General features: G+C 63.5%; 1 protein-coding gene across 4 annotated transcripts; it reads left to right on the top strand.

Annotated features, from left to right (window-relative positions):
* The first annotated feature begins 1,728 nt into the window (after positions 1 to 1,728).
* DBN1 (drebrin 1) lies at positions 1,729 to 15,405 on the top strand. 4 transcript variants are annotated; one of them, XM_051843252.3, is made up of 15 exons: positions 1,729 to 2,006; positions 6,279 to 6,334; positions 6,949 to 7,061; positions 7,212 to 7,286; positions 7,400 to 7,546; positions 7,697 to 7,774; positions 7,999 to 8,150; positions 8,227 to 8,290; positions 11,468 to 11,527; positions 11,617 to 11,740; positions 12,445 to 12,582; positions 12,893 to 13,063; positions 13,405 to 14,111; positions 14,349 to 14,451; positions 14,548 to 15,405. In XM_051843252.3, exons 1-15 carry the CDS (start codon positions 1,921 to 1,923, stop codon positions 14,616 to 14,618), a joined length of 2,145 nt encoding a protein of 714 aa, XP_051699212.1. In that variant the 5' UTR covers positions 1,729 to 1,920; the 3' UTR covers positions 14,619 to 15,405.
* Positions 15,406 to 15,560: the final 155 nt, after the last annotated feature.

Genomic DNA, 15,560 nt, shown 5'->3' with positions numbered 1-15,560 from the left:
ATCCCAAAATAGCGAAGGCAAGAGGTGAGAGAGTAGGTGTGGCTGAAGAGAGATGTAGGTGGCTCGTGGGGAGGCAGGAGTTTGAGGAAGGGAGAGCTGGCAGGCACTTAGGGGGTTTTGAGATGTGAAACTGGAAGAGCAGGAGGCTGGGGAGGGAGCCGGGGTTGGCCACACGGTGGGTGGAGCTGTGAGCTGGGACAAGTCAAAGGGAGCAGGCAGAGGCTGAGGCCAGAGAGCAGATGCCCGGCCATCTGCCTCCCCTCCCAGGCACCCCCAGGCCCTGCAACAGGGCGTGTCCTCCCCCCCCAACCTGGGGCGGGGGGAAGGAGGCTGCCACTGCTGCTGCTCTCTCCCTGTGGCTCCTCACCCCTTCCCTTCCTGCCCTTTGTCACTCAGTCGGTCCCTTACTGATTCCCAATGCACCCCTTCTGGCCAGCAGGCCAGGGGCTCAGGGGCTGGATCTCCGTGGGGGCCACAGAGACACTGCCAGGTCCAGGGGCTCCGGGGCGTTGGTGGGCACTGAGTGCTCCTGAGGCAGGGGTCTGGGAATGTTTGCAGTTGTGAAAGGGTCCTCTCCACCCCAGGATGCTGGGAACCACTGCTGGAGCAAAGTGCCCACTCTGCTTTCTCCTGGCACAGCCGGTTACCCAGCTCAGAACTGAGAGGCCCTGTAGGAGCCAATGTCCTCCTCCACCCCCGGCCCCCAACTGCACCAGATGGAGGTGCCCGGGTTCTGCCTCCCCTGGGGAGATGGGGCTGGGGGGCTTCCTGATGGTGGGACAGGATTCTAAGGGCTTGGAGGGTCCCAGGGGCCCACTCCAGCAGGGAGTTGCCATGCCCCGGGAGGCCCTGGCTCTGGCAGCTCCTCCCCAGCCCCTTGTCTTTCCCCTGCTTCGGGAATAAAGGTGCCGGCAGACAGGCCCTCAAGTTTCCCTGGAGGAGCCCTGTCCTGGGAGTCTGGGGTTAGATGCTGCTTCTGGGAACTCCCCCTGGGATTCCTCTGGGAGCTGTGAGGCTGGGGAGGGAAGCAAGGGATTTCCTAGCCAGGCCCCATCCGGGAAGGCACAGCTGTGAGTGGATGGTGGCATTACCAGCTGGGGTGGCCTGAAATGACATGGGCACGGAGCAGGGGTGGAGGGATCTGCTTAGGCACTGGGATCAGGATGGGAATAGGACAGGCTAGTCTGCAGGGATGCAGCCAGGGATGGGTAGGTGCACAGGTGTACAGGGAGTGCACGGAACATGGGCTTGGGGATGGGGTGGGGGTCGGGGGTAGGGGGGAAGATGTGGGGCTGGGACTCATGGCACTGCATAGTGATGGGGGTGGGCCAGGAACGGCCCGTTCAGAGGCAGAGATGCGCTGCAGGCAGACAGGTTGGGGGAAAATGGGGTTTGGGGTGTGAATGGGATTGGGACGGGGTCGGGGGTGAGCTGGGATGGAGCTAAATTAAGTGGGCACTGGGGTGGGACGGGGTTAGACCTGGGTTTGAAATCTTCGTGAGGTGGGGACTGGGCTGGGTAGGGGCCGGGGACTAGGGGGCGACGGGCCATGCGCGCGGGGCGGGCGTCCAGACTCAGGCCGCCCCGCGAGGGGGGCTGCGGGCGAGGGGCGTGGGGACGCCCCAGGGCAGGCCGGGAAGGGGGGGCGGGCCTCCCCCTGGGCCGGGCCGCGGCGGCGCTAGGACCAAGCGCGCGGAGGGAGCGAGCCGGGCGGAGCCAGCGCCCCCCGCCCCCCGCCGGCCGGCTCCCCTCCCCCGGCCGCTGGCTCGCTCGCTCGCAGCGCTGCAGAGGCTCCGAGGCGGCGGCGGCGACGGCTCCGTCTTCCCCTCCCTCCTCCTCTTCCTCTTCTTCCTCCTCCTCCTCCTCAGTCAGTCAGTCCGTCCGTGCGTCCGTGCGCTTGGCCTCCGTCCGGCCCGCAGCATGGCCGGCGTCAGCTTCAGCGGCCACCGCCTGGAGCTGCTGGCGGCGTACGAGGAGGTGATTCGGGAGGAGAGCGCGGCCGACTGGTGAGCCCCCCGCCCCCGCCCCGGCCCCTTTGTCCCCGCGCCGCCGCTGCCGCCGCCGCCGCCGCCGCCTTTGTCTGCTCCGGCCCCGCCGCCGGGAGGGAGGGGGCGACCCCGAAATGGTGCAGCGGGCCGGGGAGGGGCTGCCTTTGTGCGCGCCGGGGAGGGGCCGGGCGGGGCGCGGCCGGCCCGGGCGCCCGGAGGCGGCCCCAGGCGCGCCGGAGAGCGGTGGCCGGACGCAGGCCGGGAGGACTCGAGGTCCAGATGTGGGGCCAGGGCCGCAGGGCCCTGTAGGAGCCCATCCCCCCCGGGGCCCCGGGGACAGGTGTGCAGAGGCCGGCCAAGGGCACCTTCGCCACCTTCGAGCGGGCCAGGGCCGGGCGGGGACGGGGCGGGGACCGAGCCAGCGGAGCGAGCGCAGCCTTCCCGGCCCCGGCCCGGCCCGGCCCGGCCGCAGCACAAAGGAAAGCGGGGCGGGGGAGGAGCGCCGCGGGCTGGGCACCGGGTGCCCCGCCCACTGGGGGGCTTCTCTGGGTCGGCCGCCCTCCCCCCACCTGGCTTGGGGTGTGACGGATGGATGTTCCCTGCTGGCCACATGGCGACCGCGAAGTCACTGCTTTACCCCTCGCCCTGGCGGAGGTGGCTAGGCTGAGCCCCTTGCCCCTACCTGAAGGGGATAGCGATTCCGCGGCTACAGGGCAGGGAAGGGTTGAGGACATCCGTAGGGCCTCCGGCCCCTTCACCCTGCAGCAGGCTTCCCTGTAATGAATGAGCCTGCTGCACCTCTCCCCCTCCCCGGTGTTGCCCCCCCCAGCCCTCCCACCCCGCCCAGCTGGGGGAGGGGATGACCACCACCTGCTCTCAACTGCTGCCCCATCCTGGATTCACTGGCACCCTGAGGACTCACTCTTCTCTCAGGGCAGGAGCCCATCCTGTTCCTAGACCTTCTTCCCCAAGCCCTTTCCAAAGAAGCTGAGGCCGGGTGTGAGTGCAGGTCTGAGGGACCTCACTGGAGCAGCAAGGTGGGGACACGATGGCCCTGGGGGCTGGCAGAGGGCTCAGGATGACCAGGCATCCATGCTGTGTTGCTGCAGCACTGGCCGGCGGCCAGGCCTGGAGGGATGGACGCGGGAGGCAAGCTGTGGTGTCCTGCAGGTTGGTCACGGGAGGGGGCCGGCACAGGCTAAGCAGGCAGGCGGCCCACCCATTGTCCCAGCCCTGCCCCAGGGGTGCTGAGATCATAGGAGGAGTTCTGGGCAAGTGGCCGGCTTGGCCGGTGGAGGAGCTGGCCCTGGGATGTTGGAGAGGCGTAGTCCAGGCTGAAGGTCTCCATTGCCCTTGGGTCTGGGGGGATTCACTTTCACCACCCCCTTCTCTCTTACCCCTTCCCCGAATTCGGGTGCCCCGGTGCTGGGGCCACACAGCCGCTGCTGCCCCATATCCTGGCCAGCAGCAGCCTGGGCCCCCACCTCCCAGCAACTTCCACGTGGCCAGGGCGAGTTATTCATCACAGGCATGCGTCAGCCCCCATCTGTGTTGTGTGTGGGACACACACGCAGATGCACACATGCACCCTTGCACATACACACATATGCTGGATCCCAAGGGCCCACGTGGCATTTGCTGAGAAAGGCGTGAGCATCACATACTGTAGAAGGGGCGGCAAGTGCCCCCAGCAACCAGCGTGGAGCCCGGAGACCGTGAGGTCTCAGGCTCAGGGCAAACAGCTTGCACTTGCAGTCCAAGGGGAGGGGCGTTTGGGTAAAACTGCTGTCTGGGCAAAGGGGAGTTGGCACTTTCCTCCCCTCCCTTGCCTCTGAATGGGGGGAGCAGCTTCAGTGGGGGAGAAGGAGGGGCGGGAGGGGGTTTGCTCCTGGGTGGCAGGGCCTCTGAGATAGACAGCCCCTGACACTGGGAGCGGAGCCCCGGGAAGTGAGGTTGTACAGCAGAAATGGCCCATGATGCCCCGTTGTGGAATGACTCACGGTGTGACTGCTCACAAGTTCCTGCTCCTCTCTGGTCTTGAGAAGACTGGGCTCAGTGTGGGGAGGTCTTTTCAGCTTAAGCCTCTGAGTGTGGTGGTCCGAAGGGACCCACCCACCCCAGTCTTTGCACCCCCAGCCCCGGCTGACCCCGGGATTTTCCTGGAGCTACCACATTCCAGCTCCCACCTCACCCTAATCCAGTTTCTTTGGCCTAGATAGTTTCTAAGCGTGTGACAGTATCACAGATGCTACTAATGTCACCCTACGCTGGACACGGGGACCCCCAGAGCCGTGTGTGGTACCTGAGTTCCTGCCTTCACAAAGCTCACCCTGTGGGCGCTGCCTGTCTCCAGGGGCTGGAGCTGGGGAGGTGTGTGCTGATTCCCTGTGGATTCACCAGCTTCACCCCTCTCACCCTGGCCCAGGGGGTCTGAAATGGGGTTGAGAAGACTGTTTCCATCGGATCGGGGTGGGCGCAGGTGCTTCTTCTTGTCTCTGCTGGTGTATGACAGATGCCCAGGGGAGGTGCAGCGCAGGGAAGCTGCTGGGGGCTGGTCCCGGGTCCTGGGCGTGGAGGGGAAGGTTGCCTTGTGAACAAAGGCTTTGGGAAGACATTTCCAGAGCATACTGGAGCTGAGAACCATCAGGGAGCTCGTGTGTGGTGTGAGGGGAAGGGCAGGCTGGGGCGAAGGGTGCACCTCCGGTGGGTTCCTCTGGGGTTGGGGGGTTGGGGGAGGGCTACGGCCCTAGCAGGAAGGGGTGGTGGGGAGGTGAGCCTCAGAGAGCCTGCCCCTGGCTGAGACCAGCGGCCCAGTGGCCTGGGACCTGTGGATGTTTAGAGCAGTGTCTAGGAACTAGAATCCCTGGGCTCTGCCTCAGTTTCTCATCTGCAAACAAAAGGGGCAGACCCTACTTCTGTGAGAACCCTTTGTTCCCAGCAGGGGCTAGGGCAGCTGGACAGGTGGTGGGACAGCTGTGCCCGGAAGCAGCTGTCCTCGGGGCCTGGGCTGGGGCAACAGTTGGGCCAGGAGCTCCCAGCCCAGGGCCCACCTGTGCTTTTAGCTGGGGGCAGAGAGGGGAGGGAGGCAGGAAGAGGAGGGGCTGGGGGTCACCCAGCTCTGGCACTGCTGACCCATGGGGATGGGGCCGTGCCTCCCTCTTCCCTCCTGGTTTTCTCTCCTTCTGTTCCTCCCTCCTTCCTTTTTAACCCCTTCACTTCCCTCCTTTCTCTTCTTCCTTGTCACTGCCTCTCCCTTTCTCTTCTCCAGCCCCCCGGGCTCCTGCCTGTCTTCCTGGCATCTCCCAGCCTCCTGCTTTGGCAGTGGGGAGGTGGGAGTTTGGAGAAGGGTCTGAGCTCTTCTGAGCCTCAGGCACAGGGCCCAGGCCTCTCCGCCCAGTGGGTCCCCGGCTTGGGCCGCCTCCTGATGGGAGGCGTCTCTGCATTTCCTTCCGTGAAATGGATGCTCTGCCGTTCGCCCAGGGAGAAAGAGCCAGGGCAGAAGAAGCCAGGCAGGAGGAGAAAGGAGGCGGGGTGGGGGGAGGAAGGCTGCTAGGTCAGCTTTCTGGCCGGAAGCTGGTAGTCCCAGGAGGCCCCCACTAGGGCGGAGGCGGCCTAGGGTCTGGAAGACCAGGAGGGTGAGGCCACCCTGAGGCCAGTGTCTGGGCAGTGACCTCATCCCCATTTCTGAGAGGCGGAGATGGAGTCTGAGGGCGGGTCCCTGGGGTCCTTTGTGTGAGAGGAGAATGCAGCTCTGGTGGGCCAGGCGAGTGCCAATTGCTGAGTTGCCATGGTTACCGGGGGATGCCCAGAGCTGTGCGATCACTAGGTTCTCTCTCTCTCTCTTCCCCCTCCTTCTCCAAGAGGGGAGGGGCCTCGGGTACCAAGGCGTGCGCCAGGTAGGTTCCTGGCCCTGGCCAATGGGGGATGAGGATTGTGGTAGCCAGGGAACGGTAACCAAGGAACCGTTGCCTTGGAGTTTCCATCGCACACCCGCTCCGCTGGGTTGTGGGCTGCCAGGGCCGGGGCTGGACGCGCTGAGCTCCATCAGGAAGCGGCTTCGCCCCTGATTCTCTGCTCTGCACCTGACCCAGGCCTCCACCAGGTTCCCAGAATGCACCCTGCCGGGCTGCAACCAGAAACACTCCTCGGCCCTGTAGTCATGGTGACAGCAGGAGCCTCCCCGCTCCGCCCAATCCCCTCTGTGTCCCTCTCCCTCCCCAGAGCCATCCCCACCCAAATTTGGCAGCCTGAGCCCTGACAGTTCCAGGAGCCTCCCCTCCCTCTCCCCAGGGCTCTGTACACATATGAGGATGGCTCAGATGACCTCAAGCTGGCGGCCTCCGGAGGTAAGAATTCCAGCCATTCCTCCGCCTTCTTTCCCGCCCCCTCCTCTGGTTGTTTTCTTCCCCACCGCCTGGCTCTTCGCGCGGCCAGCCTCCCGCCCGTACTGGTCTGGGGGCTGTCTTCCTCCTGGTCGTCCCTACTAGCCCCGTGCTGGGCCGGGAGGGGGCTCTTGCTTCCTGTGTGATCCTGGAGATGGAGTCTCAGAGACGGAAAACCACTTGTCCAAAGTCCCACAGCTCAGAGGGAAGGGGGCCAGCAAGAATGGCCCAGGTCAGCCCCACATTCTCAAACCCGGAAGGCTTTGTTAACGAGAGCTGTATCTGACCTCTCTGGGCACTAGCACCTGGGGAGATGAGTGTGTGGAGAGTGAGAAATGTGGAAGGAAGTGTGAAGAACAGACGCTTCCTGGGGCCCTGGAGGATTCAGAGGCAAAGTTAGGTCTTGTAGGCACCCCCAGCACACAGCGCGAAGCTCTGGGGGACCTCCCGTGCTCAGGGCCCAAAATTCCTGGAGGGTGACTGCCCAGCCCACCGAAGTCCTTCCTTGGGGTCCCAGGCCCTTGGCTGGGTCAGGGTTTAGGAGGCCCAGAGGCCTGACGCCTTCTTGACTCCCCCAGAAGGGGGCTTGCAGGAGCTCTCAGGCCACTTCGAGAACCAGAAGGTGATGTACGGCTTCTGCAGCGTCAAGGACTCGCAGGCGGCTCTGCCAAAATACGTGCTCATCAACTGGGTATGCAGCCGCCGGCCGGGCACGGGAGTGCGAAGCCCTGCACCCCCTCTGCCCGCTGACGCGGGGCGAGCAAACCCGCTGGGCCCTGGGGCCTCGGGCTGCTGCCTCTCTCCTCCTTTCCTGATCCCTGCTTCTCTGGGGACTTCACAGGTCGGCGAAGATGTGCCCGATGCCCGCAAGTGTGCCTGTGCCAGCCACGTGGCTAAGGTGGCTGAATTCTTCCAGGTGAGTGCGGGCCCAGGGTAACCACCCCCAACCTGGGTGGGGGCTGCGGCTGTGCCCTGAGTGGTGACGGGAATGGGGCTCACCGCTGTCTGAACACTGCCCTCTTGTGGTAGGGCGTGGATGTCATTGTGAATGCCAGCAGCGTGGAGGACATCGATGCGGGCGCCATCGGGCAGCGGCTCTCCAATGGTCTGGCCCGGCTCTCCAGCCCCGTGCTGCACCGACTGCGGCTGCGGGAGGATGAGAACGCTGAGCCTGTGGTCAGTGCATGCCTGGGGCCAGCTGGCCTCGCCTGGGCTCTCTGCTGGCGTGGCCTGGCCTTCCCCCTAAGCCCTGCCCCTTGGTGTGCGGGAAGCTCCCGGAGCATACAGCCTGCTCTGGTGCTCATGCCTGCTCACCTGACACCGCAGGGCACCACCTACCAGAAGACGGACGCCGCGGTGGAAATGAAACGCATCAACCGCGAGCAGTTCTGGGAGCAGGCCAAGGTGTGGGACCCCCAGCCTGGCCTTCGGGCCGAGCTGCACCCCCCATCACCGACCCCACGGCATAGCCCCGAGTTGCTCACCTTTCACTGTGTGTCCCATCCTCGCGTTCCCCACCTATGAGTGGGAGCAGCCTCCTCCCTGAGCCCGAGTGAGCGGGGTGGAGGGACGGGGCACCCTGGGCACCTAGGCTCAGGGCCTGCACTTGCTGGGCGTGGGGGTCACAGAAGGAAGAAGAGCTGCGGAAGGAAGAGGAGCGGAAGAAGGCCCTGGATGAGAGACTCCGATTTGAGCAAGAGCGGATGGAGCAGGAGCGACAGGAACAGGAGGAGCGGGAGCGGCGCTACCGTGAGCGGGAGCAGCAGATCGAGGAGCACAGGTGAGCCCTGCCCAGCCGGTGGCTCGGGACCCCCGGGGCCACCGTGACCCAGGCGCTTGCTTCCTTGTCATTCCAGGCGGAAACAGCAGACGCTCGAAGCTGAAGAGGCCAAGAGGCGGCTGAAGGAGCAGTCCATCTTTGTAAGTCCTTCTCCAGGATGCTCGTCTCCTGGCCAGTGCTCCCCACATTCCTGGACCCCTGGCTCAGGGCTGCACTGGGTGTTGTGGGGGCCTGCATGGGCCTGGCACCCTGTCCTGTGGGGCTGTGGCCTCTGGATGGAGAAAGACTTCTTGACTGGAAGAGAAAAACCTGGACCCAGACCCTCAGTCCCTATGTGGTCTCAGGGTAGATTCCACAGGGCTCCTGTGGGTGGAGGGCTCTGGCTGCAGAGCTGTGGGAATGGGGTGGGCCTGTGCTTTGAGCATCCACCCCAGGCGCGCAGCGTCTCCTTTGGGGTAGCCCCCATGTCCCAGGGCTGCCGTGGGAATCGCCACAAATTAGCAATGGCCCCAAGAGCCTGTGGATTGGTCCCTGAAAATCCTAGCAATGCTATCTTTGCACTTTGAATTGAATTGAGTATTTCAGAAGCCACTGGGGTTATTCAGGACCCAGCCTGGTACAGTTCAGGAAGATGAGGTGAGACACGGAATGGGACGAGGGTGAGCAGATGTTGGGCAGTGGGGACTCCAGTGAACTCCAGGACACACCCACAAGAAGACAGAGGGAGGAGGCAAGACAGGGCTGCAGGCCCCTGCAGTGAGTGCTGGCCAAGGTCACCCGAGTTACATCAGCCCATTGTGGGGGTGGAGAGGGTGGGGGGGGGTGAGCTCCGGGCTCTCTGGTTCCTGCGGCAAACACTTGCTGCCCGCTACGTGCCAGGTGTGAAGAACGTGGTGGAGAAGCAGATGGGAAGTTGATCCACTCTTTTTTAATCGTGGCGCCATTTACATAGCCTGAAATGCACTGCTTCAGTGAAATGCCACTCTGCAGTGTGGCATTTGGGACGGCCTCACAGTTGTGCACCTGTCGCTGCCATCCGTCTCCGGAAAGCTCACAGCTCTGAAGCTCTGTGCTCCTTAGCCATTCCCCAGCGTTTTTCCCGTGTCCAGGGGAATCACCCGTGTCTGTTCCTTTTGCCTGTGGATCTTTTCCTTCACGTTGTAGTGTGTCACAATTTCCTGCCTTTCCAAGGCCAGATAACATGCCAGTGGGTGGATGGAGACATGTTGTTTATCCATTCATAGCAAAGCCTTTTGGGAATAACCTGTTCTCATGGAAAATTCCAAACACACACACATGTACGTACGTGCGTTCACACACAAGCACACACCTATGAAGTAGACGGAAGACGGATGGCTCATCTTCGCCAGTTGTCAACATTTCAGGCAATCTGAAGGAACCCACGCCATGTCTTAGACCTGTCTATCCCTTAAGGTGTAGCTCACGTGACAGTGGCCGTTCTAGCAGGTCAGTATGGTGGCCTTGCAACCGCACGTCCGTTACAGAGGGTTCCACATGAGACACTTTGCAATTGAGTTCTGTCACATTCTTTCTTTGGGTCTCTCGGAGGTGTTCTGCTACCTGTCCCCTGTTGATAAGCTGTTTCTGGTCTGGGTTCCCTTTTTGCCTGGGCTGCTAGGGAACTCCCACATACCTGAAAATGCTTCAGCACAACAGAGCTCTTGAGCCCAGTGGTTAGGGTCTTGATCTCTCCACTGCCTTGTTTCTGTGTGGTTCACACAGTTGATGGTTAGAGATGCTGCAGTCCAGAGCTCCTCTGGTTCTGAATGAGACCCGGGAGGCTAGCAGGATGATCCAGGGGTGGATCCAGGCAAAGGCTGGTGGGATGTCTATTGGAAGGGAAGGAGCTGGGCCCAGCTGGAGCGAGGGGGCTGAGGAGCAGGGCAGATTGGTTGGGAAAGGAGAGGTTAGAGTTCATTCTGGGAGACACGGCTATTGGAGTGAAGTCCTCTTGCAGTGGGGATGGTGGTGGTGGTGATGGACTTTTCTCCTGATGCACCCCAGTAGGAATGTTGAGGTTCCAAGTTCTTGTGGAGTCTTATCCCCCCACCACCTTACCTGCAGCTTTCCTCCCAAGCCCCCCTCCCCCAGTGCCCTGGAGCAGTTGGGGACACTGAGGCAGAGGCATTTTGGTGTTGTGAGTTCACTCAAGCAACCCTGTGTCCACCTATGCTGGTCTCACACAGAGACCTGAGCCCTCCTCCTGTGTGGTTCATGGAGCCGGGGAGGTGAGCCTAGAGGCAGGACATCAGGCCACAGAGCCACGAACACCCTATGGGGACTCCGAAAAGGGAGTGAACCTCAATGGACCAGGGCTGGAAACTAAGGGGTTGGACCTGGGTCAGTGGGTGGGCATTTGGTAGAGCTGGGTGGGTCCCCCATGCCGAGGCGGAAGTGGAGAAGTGGGGTGCACTTGCTGGGAACTGTGACCCCATTATGCTGAGAACTTTGTGTCTGCACCCCAGAGTGTGTGGGTTGGGGCTGGGGGCAAGGGGTAGTGGTGGAGAGGTGGCAGGGGCTAGGTCAGGAAGGGGGTGGGGGCTAGGCCAGGTGGGGCCAGGCGGGGCCCCTTCTACCTGGGCTCCTGGGTTACAGTCTCCAAGCCTGGCACTGAGGTGGGCCGGGGACATAGGAGGGAGGGAGGCTGTCCTGAGCCGGACAGCGCTCGCCTGGCGCAGTGTGGCTGAGGCAGAGCTCTGGCCAGTGGCTGCTTCTGCGGGCTTGTGGGCAAGCGCTGCCAGGGCTTCTGGCGTTTCCAGAGAAGCCGGGATCCCAAATTCAGTGCGCAACTCCCTGGTTTTCAAGTGGTGACAGCTAATTACTGTGCTGTGACAACATCCAGCTGTGGGCCATGTTTAGCCGCTGCCTGCTGTGGCTCCTGGGAAGCCCTGATGGGTTGGAAGCTCTAGGGAGTTCTAGGTCTAGGCTGGAGCATTTTTGGGGCGCAGAAGCGGGAGGTGGCGGATAAATGCAAAAGCCTTGGCCTTGGCCGTCATGCCCAGCTCTAGGTGGGGACAGTGGGAGCACGCAGACCTGTATGCCTGGGGGTAGGTCCAAAGAGTCAGCCGCATAGTAAGGGTGCTCCCGGAAGTCCCTGGTGCCTGGTTAGTTATGGGGTGAGCCAGTGAGTGAGTCAGTCAGTGAGCTGAGTGCCAGGGACCTGACGAGGTGGGAGGGTGACATGATGGCCTGCAGAAAGGTGGTGTGGCGGGTGGGGAGGGGAGGGGGCGCCGCCTCAGGGCACCTGGTCCCCCTGTGGGAGTGGATGGCCAGGACACTGCCCCCTTGGTCTCCAGGGTGACCAGCGGGATGATGAGGAAGAAACTCAGATGAAGAAGTCGGAATCAGAGGTGGAGGTGAGAGCTGCGGAGACGGGGCAGGGGAGATGGGCAGGGGCTCCTTCTGCTGGGCCCAGCCCCGCCCTGATCCTTCCCTGCGCCGCCAGGAGGCAGCGGCCATTATCGCCCAGCGGCCCGACAACCCCCGGGAGTTCTTCAAGCAGCAAGAACGAGTGGCCTCGGCCTCTGCGGGCAGCTGTGATGTGCCCTCACCCTTCAACCACCGGCCAGGTAGTCCTCGGCCCTACCCCCACCGGACCCCCATTCCTCGGGGTGTGGCCCTGAGCCCCTCTTAGACTCTTTCTTGGAAGAGAAGCCTTGCCCAAGGACCCCCACCTTGGAGAAGGCAAGACCCTCATCCAGCGTGTCCCACCCACCACTTCCCAAGTGGCAGGACCTTCAGAGGGGCTGCCAGTGGTGTCAGTGCGGGGCCTCGGCGGAACTGAGGGTGGTGCTGGCAGCCAGCTGGGCCGCTATGGCATGGGCTGAGGCACACACTGGCCTTGGGGAGCAGCCTTGCTGGGGTCGACTCGGTCGGGCCTGCAGGGCCTCGGGTGCATGTGCAGGCAGCCCTGGAGCCTGTCCCCAGGCTTCCGCGTTTGGCTTCTCCACGTACAGCTTCCGCTGTCCCCGAGCCCTCTTCCTCTCTGTCTGCCGGCCTGAGCGTGCCTGCACTTGCTGTGTGCTTGGTGCTGTGCTGTGCTCCCGGGGCAGTGGAGGCTGCCGCTGAACCCAGCTCCTTGCTGTGTCTGGTGCTGGTGGGAGGCATTGGCTGGGTTGTGGCTGTGGTGCAGCTTGGCTGAATGCGTGCCCTGGCTGAAGGCAGCTTGGACATCCAGGGCCAGCCCCGGGGTGGGTGAGGCCTCCAGGCGGGGGTGGGGGAGACTGACCCTCTCTTGTCCTCTGTCTCTTTCTCTGTCTGTCTCTCTCGGCAGGTCGTCCGCACTGCCCTTTCATAAAGGCATCGGACAGTGGGCCTTCCTCCTCCTCCTCTTCCTCCTCTTCCCCTCCACGGACTCCCTTTCCCTATATCACCTGTCACCGCACCCCAAACCTCTCTTCCTCCCTCCCATGTAGGTAGCAGCCTCAGGCCTCGGCGGGCGGGGGTAAGGAGGGCCCCGCTTCCCCTTCGCTGCCCCAGCCTGATCGCTGGTCTCAGGGCAGGAACTGCCTAACTCATGCCCCTGGCCCTGCGGGGCCCTGGCTCCCAGGGGCCTGGCTTACAGGGTCTGGAGTGGTGTTCTGCTCCCTGGGGGCGGCCTGGAGAGCTCCCAGCCTCCCACCCAGACTCCGGAGGAGGGGCTGGCCAGGCCCCAAGGTGGACAGTCCTGGCGCCAACCAGCTGCCGCCCTCCTGCTGACGCACTGGGGGTTTGCTCCACAGGCAGCCACCTGGACAGCCACCGGCGGATGGCGCCCACCCCCATCCCTGCCCGGAGCCCCTCAGACTCCAGCACGGCCTCCACCCCCGTCACCGAGCGGATTGAGAAGGCCCTGGATGAGGTCACGTCCTCGCAGCCGCCACCACTGCCACCGCCACCCCCACCTGCGCAAGGTGAGGAAGGGGCCTCCCGTGGGTCTCTGGGTTGGGGACCCCCGGGTTGCCATGGTAACAATGCCCTAGGGCTCCACGGCTGTGGCAGGGGGAAGAGTCCTGAGTGGGAGTGGGACCTGCCTTCCCTAGACCTCAGCATCCCCCCCTCTGGAGTAGGGGCTGGGCCACCTCCCTGGGGATCGTGGCTGCTGTCGGTGTGGCAGAGCCTTGTATGGGGTCTGAGTGGAAGGATTCTTGCCTGGAAGTCCCCACCTCCCTCCCTGCTTGGGGTGGGGCTGGGGGTTGGGGCTGCAGGGTCTCCATCATTCCCCAGGGAGCTAATTGCCTCTGTGCTGTGACAGAGACCCAGGAGCCCCGCCACAGCGAAGAGACCAGCAAGGAAGCCCGGGCAGCGGCAGCAGCAGCTCCTCAGGCCTGGGCCAGCCCCATAGAGGAGCCCCCTCAGGCCCAGGAGCCTCCCCAGGGGCAAGGCGGGCCCATGGAGGACTTGGTGTTGATGACGTCTCCAGAGCCGGCCGATGCGCCGGCCCTCGGGGAACCTGCCACCGCAGAGACCACGGAGGCCGATGCTTCGGTAGCTGACGCCCACGTGGCTGATGCCGATGAAACCGACACTGCCGCTGCTGACACCGCTGTTGCCAACAACGTGGCCCTCACCACTGCCAGCTTTGTTGACCTATGGCCTGGCAATGGGGAAGGGGCCTCAGCACCCCAGGCCGAGCCCAGGGCCCCCACCCCACCCTCAGGCGCTGAGGCCCCTTTGGCAGAGGTACCCCAGCTGAATGAGGTGGCTCAGGAGCCACTGGCCCCTGCGGGTGAAGGCTGTGCCAACCTCCTCAGTTTCGATGAGCTGCCTGAGCCGCCAGCCACCTTCTGTGACCCAGAGGAGGAAGCAGAAGGGGAGCCCCTGGCTGCGCCCCAAGCCCCAGCTCCGCCCTCGGCTCCAGAGGGGCCAGAGCAGGAGCAGGAGCTGGAGCAGGAGCAGGAGCTGGGACCCGAAACCCATCTACTGACCAACGGGGAGACCACCCAGAAGGAGGGAACTCAGGTGGGGCAGGGGCTGCCTGGTGGGAGGGGTGGCTTGCTCTGTGACCCACATTGTGAGTCCAGTTCGATTCCCGGCCCTGAGCTCGGCTCTGCCGTGGTTCCCTAGGCGGGCATCTCTGTTTCCTTGACAACCACTGAGGGAATCACTGGTTGCCGGAGAAACGCCGAGCTCGGACCTGATAGGCCAGCCCTCGTTCTGCTGGGTGGGGCCCAGGGACCTGGTGCTTGTCCCCTGCAGGCCAGCGAGGGGTACTTCAGCCAGTCGCAGGAGGAGGAGTTCGCCCAATCAGAAGAGCTGTGTGCGAAGGCTCCGCCTCCCGTGTTCTACAACAAGCCCCCAGGTAGTGTGGGCGGGGTGTCGGGAAGGAATTAGGGCGCGGATGCTGCGTCCACCCCCTCCCCACCATCGCGGGTCCTTTCCTCTCCCAATGCCGTAGAAATCGACATCACGTGCTGGGATGCAGACCCGGTCCCGGAAGAGGAGGAGGGCTTCGAGGGCGGCGATTAGCCTCGGCGCCCGCCCTCAGGCTGCCCTCGCCCAGGAGGCCACTCGCCCGCGCCGGCCTCTGGTCAGACGGCCCGCAGCGCCTGCGTTCACCGCCCCGCCTGGCGCCCACTCGGGATTCTGGGCCCTCGCCGGGGACTTGGCCGCTTCCCCACTCACAGGGCCTGACTTTTACAGCTTTTCTCTCTCTCTTTTTTTTAAAGTTGATAGGACACTTGTACAGTTGACTGGTTTTCCTCCGGTTGGTAGTTGAGACGCTGTTGCAAATCCCACCCCCTCCCCGCCCGGTCCAGTTTGTAGCTCTTAGCCCTCCCTGCTCAGCTGGCCCGGGTGGGGCCTGGCGTGGTGGGGGGAGCTGTGGAGGGAAAATGTGCCCCCACCTCTTTTCCTAGTTTTATGTTTCTTGGAAAAATATCACTTTGTATTCTCTGTCCAGGGCTTCGGATATTTTGCACGAATTTTAAAACATGGCAATAAAAGGCTCGTGGGCTCTGGCTCCCTGGGACCCCATCCCCGCCCTCCCTACCTGGCCCAAAGGAAGTAGTAGGCCCAGCTGGGGCCCCTCGGCATCCCGCCCACTCCTGCCGGGCAGGTCCCAGGCTGGAGGCCCCAGGCGTGATTCAGGTTGGGGCTACGGATGGGGCCCAGGGGCTTGGGAGGCCCCTCCCCAACTCCTCTTTGCTTGGGCTCCTTTTTCCTTTTTCACATTCAGTACATTTTTTTTTTTTTTAAAGCACAAACTTCTGTAACGGGTCGTGCTCATGTCTGTTAATAAAGAAATCCAGATCCCTTCGGGTCTGCTGCTCTGGCGTGGGCTGGCGGCCCTGACAGCGCCCCCTCCGCAGTCCTCCCCACTCCAAGGCGGCGGAGCGCAGGGCGCCTCACTGCAGCCAGGGGGCACCTTAACGTGACCGCAAGGGCGGGACCAGGGTTCTGCACTCCCAG

This window comes from Oryctolagus cuniculus, chromosome 6 (assembly GCF_051225735.1).
Source record: "Oryctolagus cuniculus isolate XC-2025 breed Fujian yellow rabbit chromosome 6, ASM5122573v1, whole genome shotgun sequence".
Taxonomy (NCBI): Eukaryota; Metazoa; Chordata; class Mammalia; order Lagomorpha; family Leporidae; genus Oryctolagus; species Oryctolagus cuniculus.
This window is presented reverse-complemented; position numbering and strand designations above follow the sequence as displayed.